At 50.5% G+C, this 19,614-nt stretch overlaps 1 protein-coding gene across 2 annotated transcripts in view; it reads right to left on the bottom strand.

Annotated features, from left to right (window-relative positions):
- vangl1 (VANGL planar cell polarity protein 1) overlaps window positions 1-19,614 on the bottom strand; it is a 47,585-nt gene that overhangs the window by 7,084 nt on the left and 20,887 nt on the right. For both annotated transcript variants that reach the window (XM_061226132.1, XM_061226133.1), the window contains exons 4-6: window positions 5,047-5,478; window positions 3,983-4,158; window positions 2,255-2,388 (exon numbers count right to left, since the gene is read on the bottom strand). In XM_061226132.1, the coding sequence (XP_061082116.1) occupies window positions 2,255-2,388; window positions 3,983-4,158; window positions 5,047-5,478 (742 nt within the window). The remainder of the gene's footprint in view (window positions 1-2,254; window positions 2,389-3,982; window positions 4,159-5,046; window positions 5,479-19,614) is intronic.

Genomic DNA, 19,614 nt, shown 5'->3' with positions numbered 1-19,614 from the left:
ATGAAAGGTATTGATGTAATGTTACTGCTGTCTGTCTAAATCTGCTGCTGAGCACACAGGAGGGGGTGAGAGGGAGGGAGGGAGAGAGAGAGAGAGAAATGACACTGAACAAAAAGTTCCTCTTGTTTGCGTGCGTCTCTTGACACAGTGCTATCTTCGCGTCTCAAATCAAATTTTCTGTGCGATTCCTTTCCGCACTGGAGGTGTTACTTCCAATTAAAACAGACTCAGCAGTACTGCCTGCATCGGCGCTTAGAAACCTCTCCCGGAACTTTCTGACATGCTGTGCTTTCATTTTTCATTCTTCTTTCCATTGTCTATTCTTTCCCTCTGTAGCCCAGGACAACCGCACACGACGCTTTGGTTCAAACGTTTTTTTTTACAGGGTAATCTCTACGGTAATTATAATATGAAGCCGTAAATTAATTAACGTTTTGTTAGTTAATGCTTAATCAAACTGCAGTCGGATCAGAAAAGGGCAGGCAGGCAGGCACAGTTGCCTGCTGAAGGCTAGTGCAGTGTGTTGCTGTGAGCATGGTGGTAAAATTGTACATGTACGCACATGTACAGACACTTCCTTCTGTGAAGCTAGGCTGGTCCTTAGGCGAATACACGATTCTTGCATGTGTTGTTTTGAAGTAAATGGGCCCAACGACATGATGAAAACCATTTCATAAGTATATGAGTTTCAGAAAATCAGTCTGCCTAGTGGGCCTGATTTACCAAGACCTTTAGCATGCGCGAAATCTTTTAGCACACGCAAAACTAAAAACAAATCCCATGACCACTGATTGGTTGTATTACTGGTTTTGTGCGTGCTAAATGGTTTAGCACACTGCTAACGGTCTTAGTAAATCAGGCCCATAGCGTGCTGGTCTCTGGCGGGGTTTCCAGTGCAGAAGAGGGAGCAGGAATGACCCATCATTAGGGGGAAAGGACTGTGTCCTGACTGAAATGCACAGTGTGGTGAATACTTTAAGCACGGATACAAACAGGCGGCTCTTCAGTTAGGTACGGGACATTCTAGAGAGCATGCTGCTGAAATCTGTCCCTCTCCGCGTCCCCCCTCCGCCTCTTCCTCCTCCTCCTCCACAGCCCTCAGCTATGACCGACTCCACATGAGAGTTAGTGTACATCTCTTACGCCATTCCCAGCAGATCGGCATTCATATAATCAATCATTCAAAAATAATAATGAAAAACTATGAATGAGAAGTTGAATCAGGATGTCTACACTGATTAGTCAGGCAAGGCCCTTTGGGTTTACACTGGAGAGGAGAGGCTATGACTATATGGGCTTAAAGAGAATCATAAAGTCAGTGAGTCATGACTGAACTAGACATTTTGTAGACCACAGGTACGAACCGTAAGATATAAAGTATATACATATGCTATAGATATATAGATAAGAATGCCAATAGCACAGAAGAACTAATAAGTGTATAATTGCGTTTGTAGTGCGTGTGATAACAGTTTGAGATGGTGGTGAAAACGGACCGTGGAATCACATGCTGTGCATGCGCACAGGCCCAGAGAACATGCCTCCAAACAAAACCTGGCCAAGTGCATGATGGGAGGCCTCCTGGACCAGCAACAAGAAGCCTGCTGAGGTGTGGCTATTTCAACAGGCTCACAGAGAACAGGTGGGGGGCAGCGTGTGTGTGTGTGAGTGTGTGTGTGTGTGTGAGTGTGTGTGTGTGTGTGTGTGTGCGCGTGCGTGCGCTAGCGTGCATGTGGGGAAGGGGATGGGGGAAGATTGTGAATTATATAATTATTTTACTTACTGTCAATAAGGTATACTTTCATCTTAGCTTTAAAGGCTTCGGTAAGCCAGAGAGAGAGCATCAGACAGAGGGAGGGAGTGTTATTGAAAGACCCAAAACCAAAAGAGTGTCAGTACCACAGACGGAAGGCAGGGAGGAACGAAGGAAGGAAAAGAAAGTAAAAACTAACACAAGAAAGAAAGAAAGCAACGTCAAGAGCAAACAATGTTTTGACATCACATGTCCAGGTCATTAATCCCTGAGCATAAGGATAGACCTGTTTCCACTTCCCATCCTCATTTCATCATCCCTGTGTGTGAGGTGGGTGTGAGGGTTCATATCATGGCTGCCCTCATCAACTGCCCTCATCTGGAGTGATTGGCACAGATCTACCCTCCTCTGTTGTGATTGGCCTAGAACTGCTGTCCTCTATAGTGATTGGCCCAGAACTGCAGCGAACGGGCCCAACCCCCCATCAACAGCAGAACTCACCATCCACGTTGTAGACCTTGAGGCCGGCCAGGTGTTTGGCAGCACGGGATTTGGAGGCTGTCAGCAGGGCGGGGTTGTGGACGGGGAAATCCCGGTAGTAGTTCTCCAGGATGGACAGAGCAGCGCGCTGGATACTGCAGGGAGAGAGAGAGAGAGAGAGAGAGAGAGAGGGAGAGGGAGAGGGAGAGGGAGAGGGAGAAGGAGGGGGAGGGAGAGAGAGGGAGAAGGAGAGAGAGAGAGACAGAGAGAGAGAGGGAGAGGGAGGGAGAGGGAGAGGGAGAGAGAGAGAGAGAGAGAGAGAGAGGGAGAGGGAGGGAGAGAGAGGGAGAAGGAGAGACAGAGAGAGAGAGGGAGAGGGAGGGAGGGAGAGAGGGAGAGGGAGAGAGGGAGGGAGGGAGGATTCCAAGTCAAGTGGATCAAGTGCACGATCATTTTAAACAAGCTCTTCTCCAACTGTGCAACACAGGCCAGGGAAACTGGAGCGCAGTCCTGTTACAGACAGGCGCGCAGTGCAGTGCATTCAAATAGCTCATTAAGAGGCTAACTGAACTGTGCCCTCAGCATGCGCTTCCATTAGTGTGTTACTGTGGATGAGGACTCGTGCATCTCCACTGCAGTCACATCCACCAATCTCCCCACCAAAACACGACCACCACACCGGACACACAAAATTACTTTAAAGGACAGAAAGAGAAGTTGAGAGCATAAATCTGATGAGGCAGATTTATTTGCAGTGTCAGTATCTGCTGATGAAAAACTCAGCAGCTGAAATTAAAGGCATAAATAACCACAGGCTGGATGGGCCTGACACCAGAGCCCTCCCCATTTCCCAGGAAGACAGGATGTGAGGTCAGCATGGCTCAGAGAGCCCAGTGCTCCCACGAGTCACGCCGAAGAGAGAGGTCTGAGGGTCAATCCTACAGCTCCCCCAAAACACTGTAATCACCTGAGCTGTCCCAGGTTATAGTGCTGTATCTCACCTGAGCTGTCCCAGGTTACAGTGCTGTATCTCACCTGAGCTGTCCCAGGTTATAGTGCTGTATCTCACCTGAGCTGTCCCAGGTTATAGTGCTGTATCTCACCTGAGCTGTCCCAGGTTATAGTGCTGTATCTCACCTGAGCTGTCCCAGGTTATAGTGCTGTATCTCACCTGAGCTGTCCCAGGTTACAGAGCTGTATCTCACCTGAGCTGTCCCAGGTTACAGCGCTGTATCTCACCTGAGCTGTCCCAGGTTATAGTGCTGTATCTCACCTGAGCTGTCCCAGGTTACAGTGCTGTATCTCACCTGAGCTGTCCCAGGTTATAGTGCTGTATCTCACCTGAGCTGTCCCAGGTTACAGTGCTGTATCTCACCTGAGCTGTCCCAGGTTACAGTGCTGTATCTCACCTGAGCTGTCCCAGGTTACAGCGCTGTATCTCACCTGAGCTGTCCCAGGTTACAGCGCTGTATCTCACCTGAGCTGTCCCAGGATATAGTGCTGTATCTCACCTGAGCTGTCCCAGGTTACAGCGCTGTATCTCACCTGAGCTGTCCCAGGATATAGTGCTGTATCTCACCTGAGCTGTCCCAGGATATAGTGCTGTATCTCACCTGAGCTGTCCCAGGTTATAGTGCTGTATCTCACCTGAGCTGTCCCAGGATATAGTGCTGTATCTCACCTGAGCTGTCCCAGGATATAGTGCTGTATCTCACCTGAGCTGTCCCAGGATATAGTGCTGTATCTCACCTGAGTTGTCCCAGGTTATAGTGGCGAGTCTCTCCGTCGGTGGAGCGTGTGACGCACACAGAGAAGCAGGGCTGCAGCTGTCTCAGCTCCAGGAGCACGATGGCCAGGTAGTGAATGAACAGCAGAGCGTCCACCAGCGACACTGCATACTGCACTATGCCCTGATAGTTCTCATCCTGAGAGAGAGAGAGAGACATTTATACCATTATATACCAATGTAATACACAGTGCAGTGACAAAATACTGGCCCCCCTCTTGATTTTCAACGTAATGTAAGACAAGAACACAAGGAATCAGTTCAGTTCATTCATTGAAGTTATCCAAAACCTATATCACCCATAGGAAAAAGTAACTGCCACCCTAAACTTAATAACTGGTTGGGCCGCCTTTAACAGCAACCAAATGCTTCTGATAACTGGAGATTAGTCTTTCACATCGCTGTGGAGGAATCCTGGCCCACTCCACAATGCAGTACTGTATTCCTGTTATAAACAGTCTAGTATTGCACACTGCAGTACCATATTACTGTGCTATAAACACAATAGAAGTGTATTACTGTGATATACATTGCTGTAGTGTATTACCATGTTATTACCACACAGCAATACCATATTACTGTGTTATAAACAAACTGCTGAACTGTATTACCATGTTATAAAGACAATACAGTACTGTATTACAGAGTTATAAACACTGCTGTACCGTGTTATAAACAAACTGCAGAACTGTATTACTGTGTTATAAAGACAATACAGTACTGTATTACAGAGTTATAAACACTGCTGTACCATGCTATAAACAAACTGCAGAACTGTATTACCGTGTTAAAGACAATACAGTACTATATTAACTTGTTATAAACAAACTGCAGAACTGTATTACAGAGTTATAAAGACAATACAGTACTGTATTACAGAGTTATAAACACTGTATTACCATGTTATAAACAAACTGCAGCACTGTATTACCGTGTTATAAAGACAATACAGAACTGTATTACCGTGTTATAAAGACAATGCAGTACTGTATTACCGTGTTATAAACATGACAGCAGGGGCCCTCACCTGCGACTCCAGGATGCGCACTCCGTAGAACAGCCAGTAGGAGATGACGAAGAGCAGCACCAGCACGGCGAGCAGCGCCCGGAACACGAAGACGCGCGGCAGGCCCGCCCGGGGCGGCCGCAGGAACAGCGCCCACACGGCGATGAGGAGGATGAGCAGCTTGAAGGCCACGGAGATGAAGAGGCCCTCGCAGGCCGTGCCGCACGCCTTCAGCTTCTCGGGCCAGAGCACGTGGGGCAGCACCAGGAAGGCCAGCGGCGTGAGCAGCACCAGCACCCCCAGAACCACCCCCACCGTCAGGCCCAGGTACCGCCGGCAGCCCAGGCCCACGCTGTCCTCCAGGTCCTTACTGATCCGCACGATGTCCTCCTGAGACAGGCTGTGCTCCGACGTGCCCGTCACTGCGGTGGTGGTCTCGCCCCAGTTATCATCCTGAGAGAGGGAGGGAGGGAGGGAGAGGGGGAGAGAGGGAGAGGGAGAGGGAGGGAGAGAGGGAGAGGGAGAGGGAGGGAGAGGGAGAGGGAGAGGGAGAGGGAGGGAGGGAGAGGGGGAGAGAGAGAGAGGGAGAGGGAGAGGGAGAGAGAGAGGGAGGGGGAGAGATAGAGAGGGAGGGAAAGAGAGAGAGGTAGGGAGAGTAAAGGGAAGGTGGAGGGAGGGAGAGAGAAGGGAAGGAAGGAGAGGGAGGGAGAGAGAGAGGGAGGGAGAGAGTAAAGGGAGGGAGAGAGAGAGAAGGGAAGGAAGGAGAGGGAGGGGGAGAGAGAAGGGAAGGAAGGTGAGGGAGGGAGATATTGTGAAAAAATATGAATTACTAGAGAAATGATAACAGTGGGTAAAAAGATAAGTCTGATCTCACATGGCCTCTCTCAAACACCCATGTGACCCAGGCAGTACACGGGCACTCTCTCAAACGCCCACGTGACCCGGGCAGTACACGGGCACTCTCTCAAACGCCCACGTGACCCGGGCAGTACACGGGCACTCTCTCAAACGCCCATGTGACCCGGGCAGTACACGGGCACTCTCTCAAACGCCCACGTGACCCGGGCAGTACACGGGCACTCTCTCAAACGCCCACGTGACCCGGGCAGTACACGGGCACTCTCTCAAACGCCCACGTGACCCGGGCAGTACACGGGCACTCTCTCAAACGCCCATGTGACCCGGGCAGTACACGGGCACTCTCTCAAACGCCCATGTGACCCGGGCAGTACACGGGCACTCTCTCAAACGCCCATGTGACCCGGGCAGTACACGGGCACTCTCTCAAACGCCCATGTGACCCGGGCAGTACACGGGCACTCTCTCAAACGCCCATGTGACCCGGGCAGTACACGGGCACTCTCTCAAACGCCCATGTGACCCGGGCAGTACACGGGCACTCTCTCAAACGCCCATGTGACCCGGGCAGTACACGAGCACTCTCTCAAACGCCCACGTGGCCTCATCTGGCCCTAATGTGGACTGACACTCTTTATGTGTTCAATGAGGAGCGCCCGGTCGCTCAAAAGAGTGACGGGCAGCCCTGCATGCATCAGTCTGAGAGGAAATGAGCCTGCCTGCTTCACAGGCCCATCACAGTAAATTCGGCCTAAACACATTAGCTGCTCTCTGGGTGCAGCGCGGGGAAATTCATCTTCCTGGGCTCGATTAGAAGGGCTCAGTGACTCAGGATACATGGAGATATATGCAGGGTGTGTATACATGTGCATTTGCAACATGCATATGTGTGTGCAGTCTGTGTGCTCGTTTATCCTGTATATGTCCCTTGGCCCTGAGATTATCCGCGGATGTGCTAGCCTATGGAATACTGCGTCTCTGGGATGCAGGTCATTTCAATATTTGCGTTTCACAGCAATTAACCTGCATTCTGATTAAATAATAAGCCCACTCACAATAATAACACAATAAATGTACGTCATTCATAATTTCATAATTCTCTCTGAATCTCACAATGGTACCACGGCTTAGTAAATATTATCAAAAGAATGCAAAGTATTTTTCCCCCCGCACATTTGTTTACTTTTTTCCGTTAAAAACAAGAGAATTCTGCATTAACGCGACCAATTTTAACACTCCATCGTTATGACAATCCCTGAAACGATCTCTGGGAGAAACAGGGGTCGGGTTGCTGCCACAGCCTGAGCTGACATGGCAGGCGGCTCATTCCGGAACATCAGAGCAGAACGGCGAAGGCAGGATTCCTGTGGCCGTCGCCCGGGGTGACGGTGCGGTCGTGTGCGGTCGTGCGCGTTTGGCACTCGTACACTAACACTCCCCATAGAGGGTGGGGACAGACACCGCGCCCGTGTCGCCGTGGATACCAGAACACAGGAGAGGAGCGCAGACCCACCGGGCTCTGGGGAGACATTCCACACGGGGGTGTTGGGGGGGGCGGCAGGGTAGCACCACAGTGAGGGGACCGGCCTCGAGACTGAAACCCTGGGACCCGGACGTAGGAACCGAACTGCTTCACTTTAACATCCAGCTGTAGAATCGGACACTGTATAAAACACTAAAGATGTGCAAGTCACTGGATAAGTGTAAGTGACTGATAAACGCCTCATGTGTAATCCAACCGTTTCCAAAATAAAATTAGAATAAAAAATTAAAAGGTGCTTGTGGCTGATCAAGCAATCACAGGTGCAAGTACCAGCAACGGCTAGCCTCAGAACATCTGATAGAGGAGGCCTCTAGCGTAGTGGTTAAGGTACATGACTGGGACCCACAAGGTTGGTGGTTCGATCCCCGGTGTAGCCACAATAAGATCCGCACAACCGTTGGGCCCTTGAGCAAGGCCCTTGATCCTGCATTGCTCCAGGGGGAGGATTGTCTCTTGCTTAGTCTAATCAACTGTACGTCGCTCTGGATAAGAGCGTCTGCCAAACGGCATTAATGTAATGATGGAAATGGTGCCCTCTTGTGGCGGTGCTGAAAGTGCGGTTGGGTCTGCAGTGGAGGATGGTGCAGTGTACAGCTGAGCTGAGACTGGGCCAGTGCTGATTAATTTATCTGAGGAAGCAGACAACTCTCCTTTCTTTCACAGTGTGAATGAGAGCAGGTCTTTCTGAAAACACATCCCGTCGAACACAGTCAACAGAACTGCTGTCCCTGTCTGTCTAACCACACCGTCGTGCCCCTGGAAGGGGCAGAGAATGGGGGTGGGTGGGCAGGAAGGAAAAGAATGCCAACAGGGGCCTGAAACACACTGACGTCTGTGTGAGAGTGATGTCGACAGAACGGGCGGGCTGACAGACGTAAATGGCTCCTAAAATAATACAGATAAACCATGAACATCGCCCCCGCGCCCCAAACCCTCACAGAGCCCAGGGGAAGTGCACTACCCCTGTCAAATACGTGGAGCTGACGTCAGGGCATCGATTCAAAAAACACATCAACGCCTCTCACAGAATGGCTGAGGGAAAGAAAGATGTTTAAAAAAGCAAAGTGAAATGTCGGTGGCAGTTAGAGCTATAAACGGACTGCGTTTCCCTCTGTGTGACGCTGCAGGCTGGGGAGGGGGGGGGGCATTGTTCTGCCCCGGGCGGGGTGCATGGGAAACTGGGGGCGGAACAATGCGCCGTGTCAGGGCAGGAACCGTAACGGAGACAGAGTGATCGGGTCAGCACGCCCGGGTCAGCACTGTACACCGTGCAGAAGGCTTGTTCCTCTCACTGACGTGCGCTTCTAATGAATGACACTGAGAAAAAACATCCTAATCGCTCACAAAACAGTCAATACTAAGCATCGTAACCTTGGGGGTTCAGTACTGTATGTCACAGAGAGCACGCACAGACTGGCCAATCACAGAACTGTATGACAGAGAGAGAGAGCACAAACTGTCCAATCACAGCACTGTATGAGAGCACAGACTGTCCAATCACTGAACTGTATGACAGAGAGAGAGCATACACTGTCCAATCACAGCACTGTATGTCACAGAGAGCACAGACTGTCCAATCACAGCACTGTATGTCACAGAGAGCACAGACTGTCCAATCACAGCACTGTATGTCACAGAGAGCACAGACTGTCCAATCACAGCAGTGTATGAGAGCACAGACTGTCCAATCACAGCACTGTATGTCAGAGAGGACAGACTGTCCAATCACAGCACTGTATGTCACAGAGAGCACAGACTGTCCAATCACAGCAGTGTATGAGAGCACAGACTGTCCAATCACTGAACTGTATGACACAGAGAGAGAGCAGAGACTGTCCAATCACAGCACTGTATGACAGAGTGAGAGCATACACTGTCCAATCACAGCACTGTACGTCACAGAGAGCACAGACTGTCCAATCACTGCACTATATGACACAGAGAGAAAGCAGAGACTGTTCACTCTCCCTGCTGCCAGTGGCCCACAGTAGCTGCAGGTCAGCTGTAAGTGGGGTGCGGTGCAGGAGTTTCCACAGGAAGCTAACCTCACACACGGCTGCAGGCTGGCCCACTGCCAGGCCATATCAGGTGGGAGCAGCCTGTTTATTCTGTGCACAACACCATGGCAAGAACGCTAATGCTAACCAGGCGAGAAAGCACTTCTCAACGTTAACGGTCACCAGACAAGCACACCATGTTCCTGTTCACAACACTTAAGCTTCAGAGAAGCAATTCAACATTTCACCTGATCTTCAGGTAATAAGATAAACAGCAAGGAAGACGGAAAAATCCCCGTGCGCTTGTGGCAGCGTCGTAGCGGTGTGTTTACACAGGATATAGAGGCATGTGTAGGCGGTGCTTCACTGGCATCAGAAGCAGGGGAGCAGGTTGGAACAGAAAGTGCCGGAAGGTCACGCAGAGGCACGGCGGAGAGAGCGCAAGTTCACCAGCGACGGCCTGCGCTCACCTCCACGGGCTGCGGCCCACAGCAGAGCAGGAGAGACCTTCCCCTCCACAGTCACCTTCCCACCAGAGGGACAGGTGAACCTGCAGCGGTGGTTCGATCCCGGGTGTAGCCACAATAAGATTGGGCCCTTAACCCTGCATTGCTCCAGGGGAGGATTGTCTCCTGCTTAGTCTAATCAACTGTACGTCACTCTGGATAAGTGTCTGCCAAATGCCATTAATGTAATATAATGTAAACAAATGTAATGTAATGAACCCAATATGGCCAAAACCTCACCCAGCCAATCAGCATTCACTCCAGACCAGTGAGGGAAGGAGGGAGGATGGTATGCCACAGCATTCAGTGTCCACCCTCATGCATGGATTTTTTTGGACATGAAACATCAACAGTTCACAGGGTTAAAATAAACACCATTATTTCTTTTTTTGGACCATTAAGCGTGTGCCAGTCTTTCCTTCTTTGATCTTTTTTTGGGATATGTAGACGTAGGAACAGCAGCTTCTGTGGCCAAAAACTCCACCATTTTGACCTGCGACAGCTTCATTTAAAGGCCTGGGACAGCTTAATTTAAAGGCCTGGGAAAGCTTCATTTAAAGGCCTGGGACAGCTTCATTTAACGGCCTGGGACAGCTTCATTTAACGGCCTGGGACAGCTTCATTTAAAGGCCTGGGACAGCTTCATTTAAAGGCCTGGGACAGCTTAATTTAAAGGCCTGGGAAAGCTTCATTTAAAGGCCTGGGACAGCTTCATTTAACGGCCTGGGACAGCTTCATTTAACGGCCTGGGACAGCTTCATTTAAAGGCCTGGGACAGCTTCATTTAAAGGCCTGGGACAGTTTCAAAAAGCAGTCTGGGACAGCCCCATGACACAGTAGTACAGCTTCATTTGACAGCGTGGGACAGCCCCGTATGGGAGAGCGAGGCCTCCATAACACAGAGGACATGATATATGAACTCCTCAGTGTGATATGGCTGAGAACGGTAACGCTATAACCCAAGAGCAGAGCACTCACCCAGCCCACGGTAACCCACCCTAATCTGCCCCCACAGGGGCAGTCAATCACTCTCAGGGGGCCTGACCTATGAGGTGATGGGGCCAGGGGGTCAGGGGGTCAGATACTGATAAGTATCACCCGAACATAAAACATGAAAGGACGAGTCCTTCCAAAACCCCTCTCTGTTTACAGACTCCGCAATTAGCGTGCTGAGCGAAACTGGCATGCCACCAGACAGCCCCATAAATCAGACCGTGCCAGGTGAAACAGCAGCGCAATAAACACAGCCAGGCTCCAGCTAATTCCTCAAGAGCAATGTGGTCTTCATTTCAGCGCTAAAACTAACCGGCTGCCGCGCTAACTGTTGGCGCGCTAACCGTAAACGCTGTAACAACACCAGATTGCAGATGTGTCAGTTCATAACTTTCACTGACACATCCACACGGGAGCCGTGACCTTTAGAGGGACAGGGAATTTTCCCCACAGGCTGTAACCTGAGGACCTGCAGTCCCCCGTCCTGCCTGAGGACACCCCAACAGCAGGCTGGACACTGTCCACATGGGTGTGTGTGTGTGTGTGTGTGTGTGTGTGTGTGTGTGCGCGCGCACATGCATGTGTGAGAGTGAGAGAGTGTGTGTGCGTGAGAGAGAGATTGAGTGTGTGAGAGAGAGAGAGAGAGAGAGAGAGAGAGAGTGAGTGTGAAGGTGTGTGTGTGTGTGTGTGTGCGTGTGTGTGTGTGTTTGGGGGGGGGTAAGCGGATACTCTATCTGAAGCAGCGCTCCAGACGCCTCTGACTCTCCAGGCTGATGGAGTGACAAAGCGGAGAGAGGAGGAGAGGAGGAGAGGAGGAGAGGAGAAAAGCTGATTCATACGAGAGGAATTCCTCCCTCTGAGAACCCCCCAGGCACTATCCTGGGATGAACCAGATCCTCCTCATGTGCAGAGTTACCGTCAGTCTGAATCAGAGCTCATTAAACAGACTGCGCCTGCTGTGCTTTCCCCATGTGCAGCTACCCACAGCTACCCACAGCTACCCACAGCTACCCACAGCCACCCCACAGCCACGCACAGCTACCCACAGCTACCCACAGCCACCCCACAGCCACGCACAGCCACTGACAGCCACTCACAGCCACCCACAGCCACTCACAGCCACTCACAGCCACGCACAGCTACCCACAGCCACGCACAGCCACGCACAGCTACCCACAGCTACCCACAGCCACCCCACAGCCACGCACAGCCACTCACAGCCACTCACAGCCACCCACAGCCACTCACAGCCACGCACAGCTACCCACAGCCACTCACAGCTACCCACAGCCACCCACAGCCACCCACAGCCACTGACAGCCACTCACAGCTACCCACAGCCACTGACAGCCTCTCACAGCCACTCACAGCTACCCACAGCCACCGACAGCCACTCACAGCTACCCACAGCCACTGACAGCCACTCACAGCTACCCGCAGCCACTCGCAGCCACTGACAGCCACCCACAGCCACTCACAGCCACTCACAGCTACCCACAGACACTCACAGCCACTCACAGCCACCCACAGCCACTCACAGCTACCCACAGACACTCACAGCCACTCACAGCTACCCACAGCCACTCACAGCCACTCAGCCACGCACAGTCAACCACAGCCACTCACAGCCACCCACAGCCACTCACAGCCACTCACAGCTACCCACAGCTATCCACAGCCACTCACAGTGTGGCACCCCAAGGTGCCCTCGGGGTATCCTCAAGGGCCTGCCGCTGGAGGATACCTCTCGGTCAGGTGATTGAGGGAAGGTCTTTTCCAACTGATATGGGGGGGGCTTTAGGACCATGGAGAGAAACGCAGTACCAGTCGTGAGGACAATAATTGAATAACTGAAGCTCATCAGGACCCAACGAGGCACACCTGGCGATTGTAAACTGCTCCTGGCCACACCCCCTCAAGCACAGATGGGCTGCGTTGGCCAAGGGATTTAAGGACAGGAATTCTCAAGAGCTAGAGAGAGTGTTATGGGGAATTCTGTGACTGTGCTGACTTTGTGATCTTTCATTCAGTTTGCCACAGCCTGGAGTAGTGACGCGCCCTACTTCTCTCTCATCACCCCTTGCCCTTCACTGTTTTTGTGAGAATAAATGAACCTCAGTTTTTTCACTTAAAACCTTTTGCTGCCTGGTTTTTGACCTGGGATCTCACAACAGCTACCCACAGCTACCCACAGTGACCCACAGTGACCCACAGTGACCCACAGTGACCCACAGTGGATTTTAGAGACGGCCAAATCAGGCTGTGTTTCTGCAGCATCGAATGCGTCTGCGCTTGCACGCGTCCAAGAAGAAGAGAGCAGCAGCAGAAAACAGCAGAAAGAACATGGTAAGGGGCGTGTGCTCAACCCCCTCCCTCTTCCTTTCAACATGGACCAGGCCTGGAGGAAAGGGCCGGATAAGAGACCTGCAGACAGCCACAGATCAGACTCAAAATCACTCAATTGCAACTCTTCTATTACACGGGAGTGAATACAGAAACTGGGAAATATTTCAGTTTTAGAGTTCTCTAAAATTACTTAGCAGGTTCACAGAAATAGGCCTACACCAAATGAGCTGGTAGCACTCACCCTGCTTCATTAAATACACAAAACTGCACAAGACTGCCGCTACGCTCTGGTGCCACTTAAAGCAGAGAGGCCCCTCACCAGAACACAAAGCCTGACAGAGTGCCCAGCTCCCCCATCTCAAGGACCCCCCGGGGCACTGGGCTCGGAGACCTAATGACACAGAAACAAATGAGCATCTCAAACACACCACAGATACAACCAACGCCCAAAGCAATAACTCAAACTGTTTTCATTCCACAAACAAACCCCCCAAATATGGGAAAAATGAATTAAAATGCGAAGAAAAACGTCATTGCTGTCAGGCCCCAAAAGGAAGCATTAATTTGGCAGCATACACACCGCATACAGATGATGAATGAATCTGTTCTAAACAAAGTGCAGATTCAGTGACCATAGTGCTGCCATAGATAAAAAAGGCAGATGCAGATGCTTTATTAGTATGGACTGAGAGGTCACTGTGAGCTGCAAGACCGGGACAGAATATGAAATAATGTGTAAAACATATTTAATACAATTTGAACATAAGTCACGATTCAGGGGTAACCATGTTTTTTGCATTACTATAGTTTTTTTTGTTAACTTTATTCAGATGAATTCAGATTTGGGAGAACAGATGAGATGATATGAGATGAGGGATGTGTATGTGTGTGTGTGTGTGTGTATGTGTGTGTGTGTGTGTGTGTGTGTGTGAGAGAAAGAAAAAATCCGAACACAATCAGCAGTGTCTTCTCTCCCATCGCACTCCTCCTGATCTCGGCTCTTAAGGCTTCAGAACGGCGTAAATCAAACGCCGCAGACAGCGATACGGTGGTATCGGGTCTCGGATCCAATTCCGCACGCTTCCCGTACGCACAGGGGCCATGTTCCGGACGGGACGCGTGCATTTACAGCGCCCTACACCCTCAGGACACGTCTCCGACAAGAGCGCTCACCCGACCCCCGGCGAGCCTTTCACACCCCGGCCGCATGGAGACACCCGCACGCTTCCCCCAGAGCTCTGCACAACCACAGATTAGCACGAGCCCTAAAAGCACAGCGACTGTGAACAAGTCTACAGTTACAGCCTTAACGCACAGGCTACCGCTCAACGCACACTCACTTCATTAAGGCTCTTACATCCCAGCATTTTCAATTCCTCTGAGTGCTTCAGTCCCCCAGATTAACGTGGTATTAATCACAGCCTCTGTCCGCAGACCAGCAGACTGCCCGTGCCGGGCCCTTAAAGTGTGTAAACAGAGCGCACAGCGGGACAAAGACAGGATATGACCGCAACCGCGACCGAGGCGGTCTGAGATCAGAGTAATCGACCGACGTCACCTGTGGAGTAACACCACGAGGCAGGCGCTGAAAGAGGCGTTGAAAGAAGAACAAAAACAGGAGTGGAATTTGAATTATATTTTAAAACATAAAGCAGTGGAGCGAGTGTGCCGAGTTGTTAGGTTTGGCGAGTAACTCCTCAGACGTGTGAGAGAGAGAGGGCAAACTGCAGCACGGCTAGCGTTCAGGCTAAAGCACACGGAACCTTCCAGGAGCCTCCACACTTCTGGCACAGGGACACCAAATCGCTGGCACAGGGAGCTACTAGAACAACATCACCGTTCAACCAAAACCAAGATATGAGCACTAACACTTGTACCTGCGACAGGTCTGTGGGCTCACACCAACTCTGAGTGTCAGACAGAAGCTGTGAGTCCCGTGGAAGTGGTCTTCAAAAATATCCCACAGCGCCAACTTTAGTGGCCAACTTCAGTGTCAGATTCATAACACAGATTCAGTGTCAGATTCATAGCACAGATGCAGGGTCAGATTCATAGCACAGATTCAATGTCAGATTCAGCTGTCCCTCACTAAGCCCAGAGTTCCTGCACCATGCACACTAGCACAGGGGCACCTAAACACAGGTGCAGGGCTTATCTTCATCTCTATAAACACAGTGCAATGCGGATTAGTGTCCTAATGAACATAATTAACATACCACGCCATACAGAACTTCCAAACAGAAGACCTTTGCCCTTGGCACACCTCTACACACCTTTACTGAGCAGTGGGGCCAAGGAACGGAATATTGATCGGATAGTTCGCATTTCTGAAGATGATAATGACATATCATAACAGCCTTCATACCTGGGCCGTTCAGAAGCGGCTGGATTAACACACAGACAGATGTGCGCTCGATTCCCCCGCATGCGGACGTGTGGATCGCAGGTGTTCCACACGAGTGCTGCATATGGAGAGTGCTGTGAGACACAGGATTTATGTCGAATCGCCTCAACCCAAATCATACATTTTCCTCTCATGAGCAGATTCAGTGAGCGATATTCAAACGGCAAACACTCAAATCATTTCACCGCTACTTGATAAGAATGAACTAGAATTTACACCGAGTTGCGTTATACACACATTACGCTCACTGACAGTTAGAGGACTGTACGGGCGTGTAAATATTTATCCGCACCCCCTGCACACATCCAGTGGATGTTTCTGAGGCCTGTGTGTGCAGAGTGATGTCATCCTCCTGAGTTCAGAGCCAAGGCTGACAGGCCAGAGGCACATACCAGCGCCCCTCCCTCCCCAGTGCGCGGGGAGCTGTCAGGGCGCAGCGAATCAAAGGGCTCGGGTGTCTCCGCTGAGCGGGCGGGACTGCGAGCGGAGCGCACATTAAACGTGCCGACCGTGACGTCCACTGGGAGCGGAGCCAGGGCCCGTCAGACGCCGCGGGGCTGAAGGTCGCACGTTCCAGGGGAGTGGGAACGAGGCGCGCGTTCGAGGGGAGTTTAAACGAGGCGTGTGTTCGAGGGGAGTTTAAACGAGGCGTGTGTTCGAGGGGAGTTTAAACGAGGCACGGGGGTCGAGACGCGTCAGAGTGCGGACCCCCCTTCCTCTGAACGAGGGGTCTGACCCTCAGAGAAAACATGACTCTCAGACTCCATCTGAAACGCACCTAAACAGCCAGGTAACTGGAACTAACACTGCCTCCTTTCAAAAGAATGCTTTCATACAATACCGCCTTCCCGTCACCATTTCTCTTTCATGCTATTATTCCTCCCCCTCTCCCTCTCTCGCTCTCTCTCCGTCACACACACGGCCACAGTAAGAACACTCCTGTCACATGATACCGGGGTGTGGCCTCCCTGTTCTGACACCCCCGTTTCCTCAGTGCGCAAGCCAGTGAAATCTGAACAGACTGAGAGCACACAGAAATGCGATAAGGGGCAATACCCCACACCCCCACATCGGTAACACCAGTTGTACCCCTCCATATTGCCTCCTTCACTCCAGCCAAACTCCCCGCGCCTCCATAAGAGTGCACACGCCACCTCTGAACACACGCTGGTCGGACCTTCAACCAAAATTCAGCCACATGAACACCCCCATCAGCAGCAAGGCCGTAAAGCTTCCAAGTGATGGAAACAAACACAACACAGGATCGCACAGAAGCAGTACAGCGTGCGGCTGACTGGCTGTCACAGCAACACACAACCGAGATCAGTGACGAGATTCTCCCCCGCAACATCGGCCTGTGCGCCACTGTATCGTGAGCGTCTAAAGGAAAATAAACTAAAGACAGGGCAGCTGGTGGCAATTACCAAAAAAACACGATTTCATGTACTGTATTCCATGTAATTAAAGTTTCGTTTAATGAGCAAACACGATGAGGGCGATGTGTTCAGAAAACCTATGGTTTACATGTCTTAAAGGTACAATAGGTAATTTCAGACTTCTAACGGTCAAGAGAGGAATAGCAACAACAAACACCTTAAAAGCGCAACACTGTTTAACCCACCCCTTCTCTGTAAATGCGCTTATGTTGAAATGCCATTCGCTGTGGCAATTAGAACCAATTTTCAACCAATGAGCTTGAATTATTGTACAGTTTTACAATGTGTTGGTATGTGTCCGGCCCGTCAACTGTATATTTTGAAACCTGAATTTAAGGACTATAAACACAGGCAGAGGGTGAGTCAAAATGTCAGTGAGCCTTTTTCGATGATGGGAAGGGATTTACTACAATGGTCTTGTAACAATATTTTAACACAAAAATCTTACCTATTGTACCTTTAAGGTCTCTTTTTATCTTATCATGAACAGCACCTCACAAAAATATGCTATGCACAAGGTTTTTCTTTCCTTTTTTTCATATACGTATTTACCTCCAGTCTGTAACAGAACACAGCCCTGAGGTACAATGCAGCATACTGCACACTGTCCAACAGAACACACCTCTACTCAAATACACCTGGACTCTATTTGACAGAGTACACTCCTCCATTTCTGTGGACGTTCGCAGGTTAACGATGTCCCTATTGAAGCGGTCTGATCCCTGCAACCGTCTGGTCCTGTTGCTTTTTTACAGTCATAAGGGCCTGTGCTGACTACAGTCTTTCAGTTCAGCGAAATGATCCCTTCTGTCAGCAGGCTGTGTGTTAATTTCAGGGGATGACGTTCAACACCAGGATTATAAATATCGTCTTTCCACGAGGTGCCACTTCATGGTACGCTGTGTTAATGACCGAACATTCCTCAGCAAACAAACCCAATCTGTGTGTGCTTTTAAAAAGCATCGTATTTCAATTCTTAGATTACCGCCCGCATTCCTTTTCAAACGTAATTATGCATTAGATAGGTAGATAGAGGTAAAAACACCAAATGAGCATCCAGGCATTGAAAGCATTCTCATGGGCAGGGGCTGGGCACAGACTCTGAGGTCACTGAACAATTTAAATTTAAACACAAAATTCCTAAAGCGCAGGTATGCACACACACACGCACGCACGCACGCACGCACGCACGCACGCACAAACTGCACACACACCACCACTTCAATCCAAACACACACACACACACACACACACAGAGACAAACCCCGTGCTCCGTGATCAGTCTGCAGGGTAGCACACCCGCACATGAACACAAACGAGCGAGACAAAATGAGGAACACTGAAAGTCGGCAGCAGCGCACCTCTGCTAGGCCCGGCCTGAAGCCTGGGGCTCTGAGTCACACCTCCCCCGGCCCTCCACACCCTGCTGCAGGGGAGCACGCCGCGCTCCCTCCCCCCCCCCGTGGGAGAAAGAGCCTGCCCCAATAACCCAGATGGCCAAAAACAAACAGGAACACAAAGTTCACAAGCGTTCCTCCCAGTGTTTAAGAGGTGGGTCATCAGCTACACGCCAGGGATAGGCAGCTACCAACAACGCTGCAGATTTCAGCAGAGCTCGGAAGGGCTAGCCTGGTTCAGTTATCAATTCTGCCTTATCAGTAAACAGCTCGATGCTCTCACTGCAGTGTAGACTGAGTGTGGCTGCTTGCTGAATGTCAACACATAAAACATGGAGCTGAGACTGACCCATGGGTGCGCTGAGCTCACTGAATAAAAGCTGGTGCCAGTTTCCCTCTGAGCAGCACTGGTAAAACATTCACCAACAGGTACACAAGACAGTCACATCCATGACCCATATCAACAACAGGGAGCCAGCCAGGACAAAACCAGCCCATGCAGAGGATCAGCTGTGTCCTCAATGCACTCCTGTCCTACGGCAAACTGGCTGATGCCATGACCTGAAAATCACAGGGGAAATGGCTGACAGAACTGATGACAAGCTAAACCCCGTTCCTTCAGAGAGCCAATTGCACCAGGCAACATCAATCGAGCACAGAAAAGTATTTGAATTCAAAACAATTATTTATTTGACCATTCGTAGGTGTGTACAGTTCACCTGCACTCAGGAAAATCACAGCTGTCAGTACCTCCAGCAAAGAGTTAGCCATGGAGAAAGTACTTTAGCATGTTGGTAACAAACAACCACAGAGCCCCGGCATTCATGGAAGCCAGAGTGGCCTCAAAAAAGTACCTGCAGACACTTTGGTGAATTCCAACAGGCTGTTCCTTCTCATCTCATCACGTCACACGTGTATTCCCATCATAAAAACCGCAGAGCAACTGTGCGATAAAAAGTTTTTTTGCACTTCCTGCATGTAATCCAGTGCATTTCCTGTGCATCAGCGTTTACCGCTAAGCCGATGTTAAGCCATCTGCGTGGGTAAACACAGAGGGTGCAGGAAAGTGCAGCGACCTCTGACCTTTTAAGACCTGTCCTCCTTATGTC

This window comes from Conger conger, chromosome 17 (assembly GCF_963514075.1).
Source record: "Conger conger chromosome 17, fConCon1.1, whole genome shotgun sequence".
Taxonomy (NCBI): Eukaryota; Metazoa; Chordata; class Actinopteri; order Anguilliformes; family Congridae; genus Conger; species Conger conger.
Note: the sequence above shows the minus strand (reverse complement) of the source record. Positions and strands in the feature narration are given on the sequence as shown.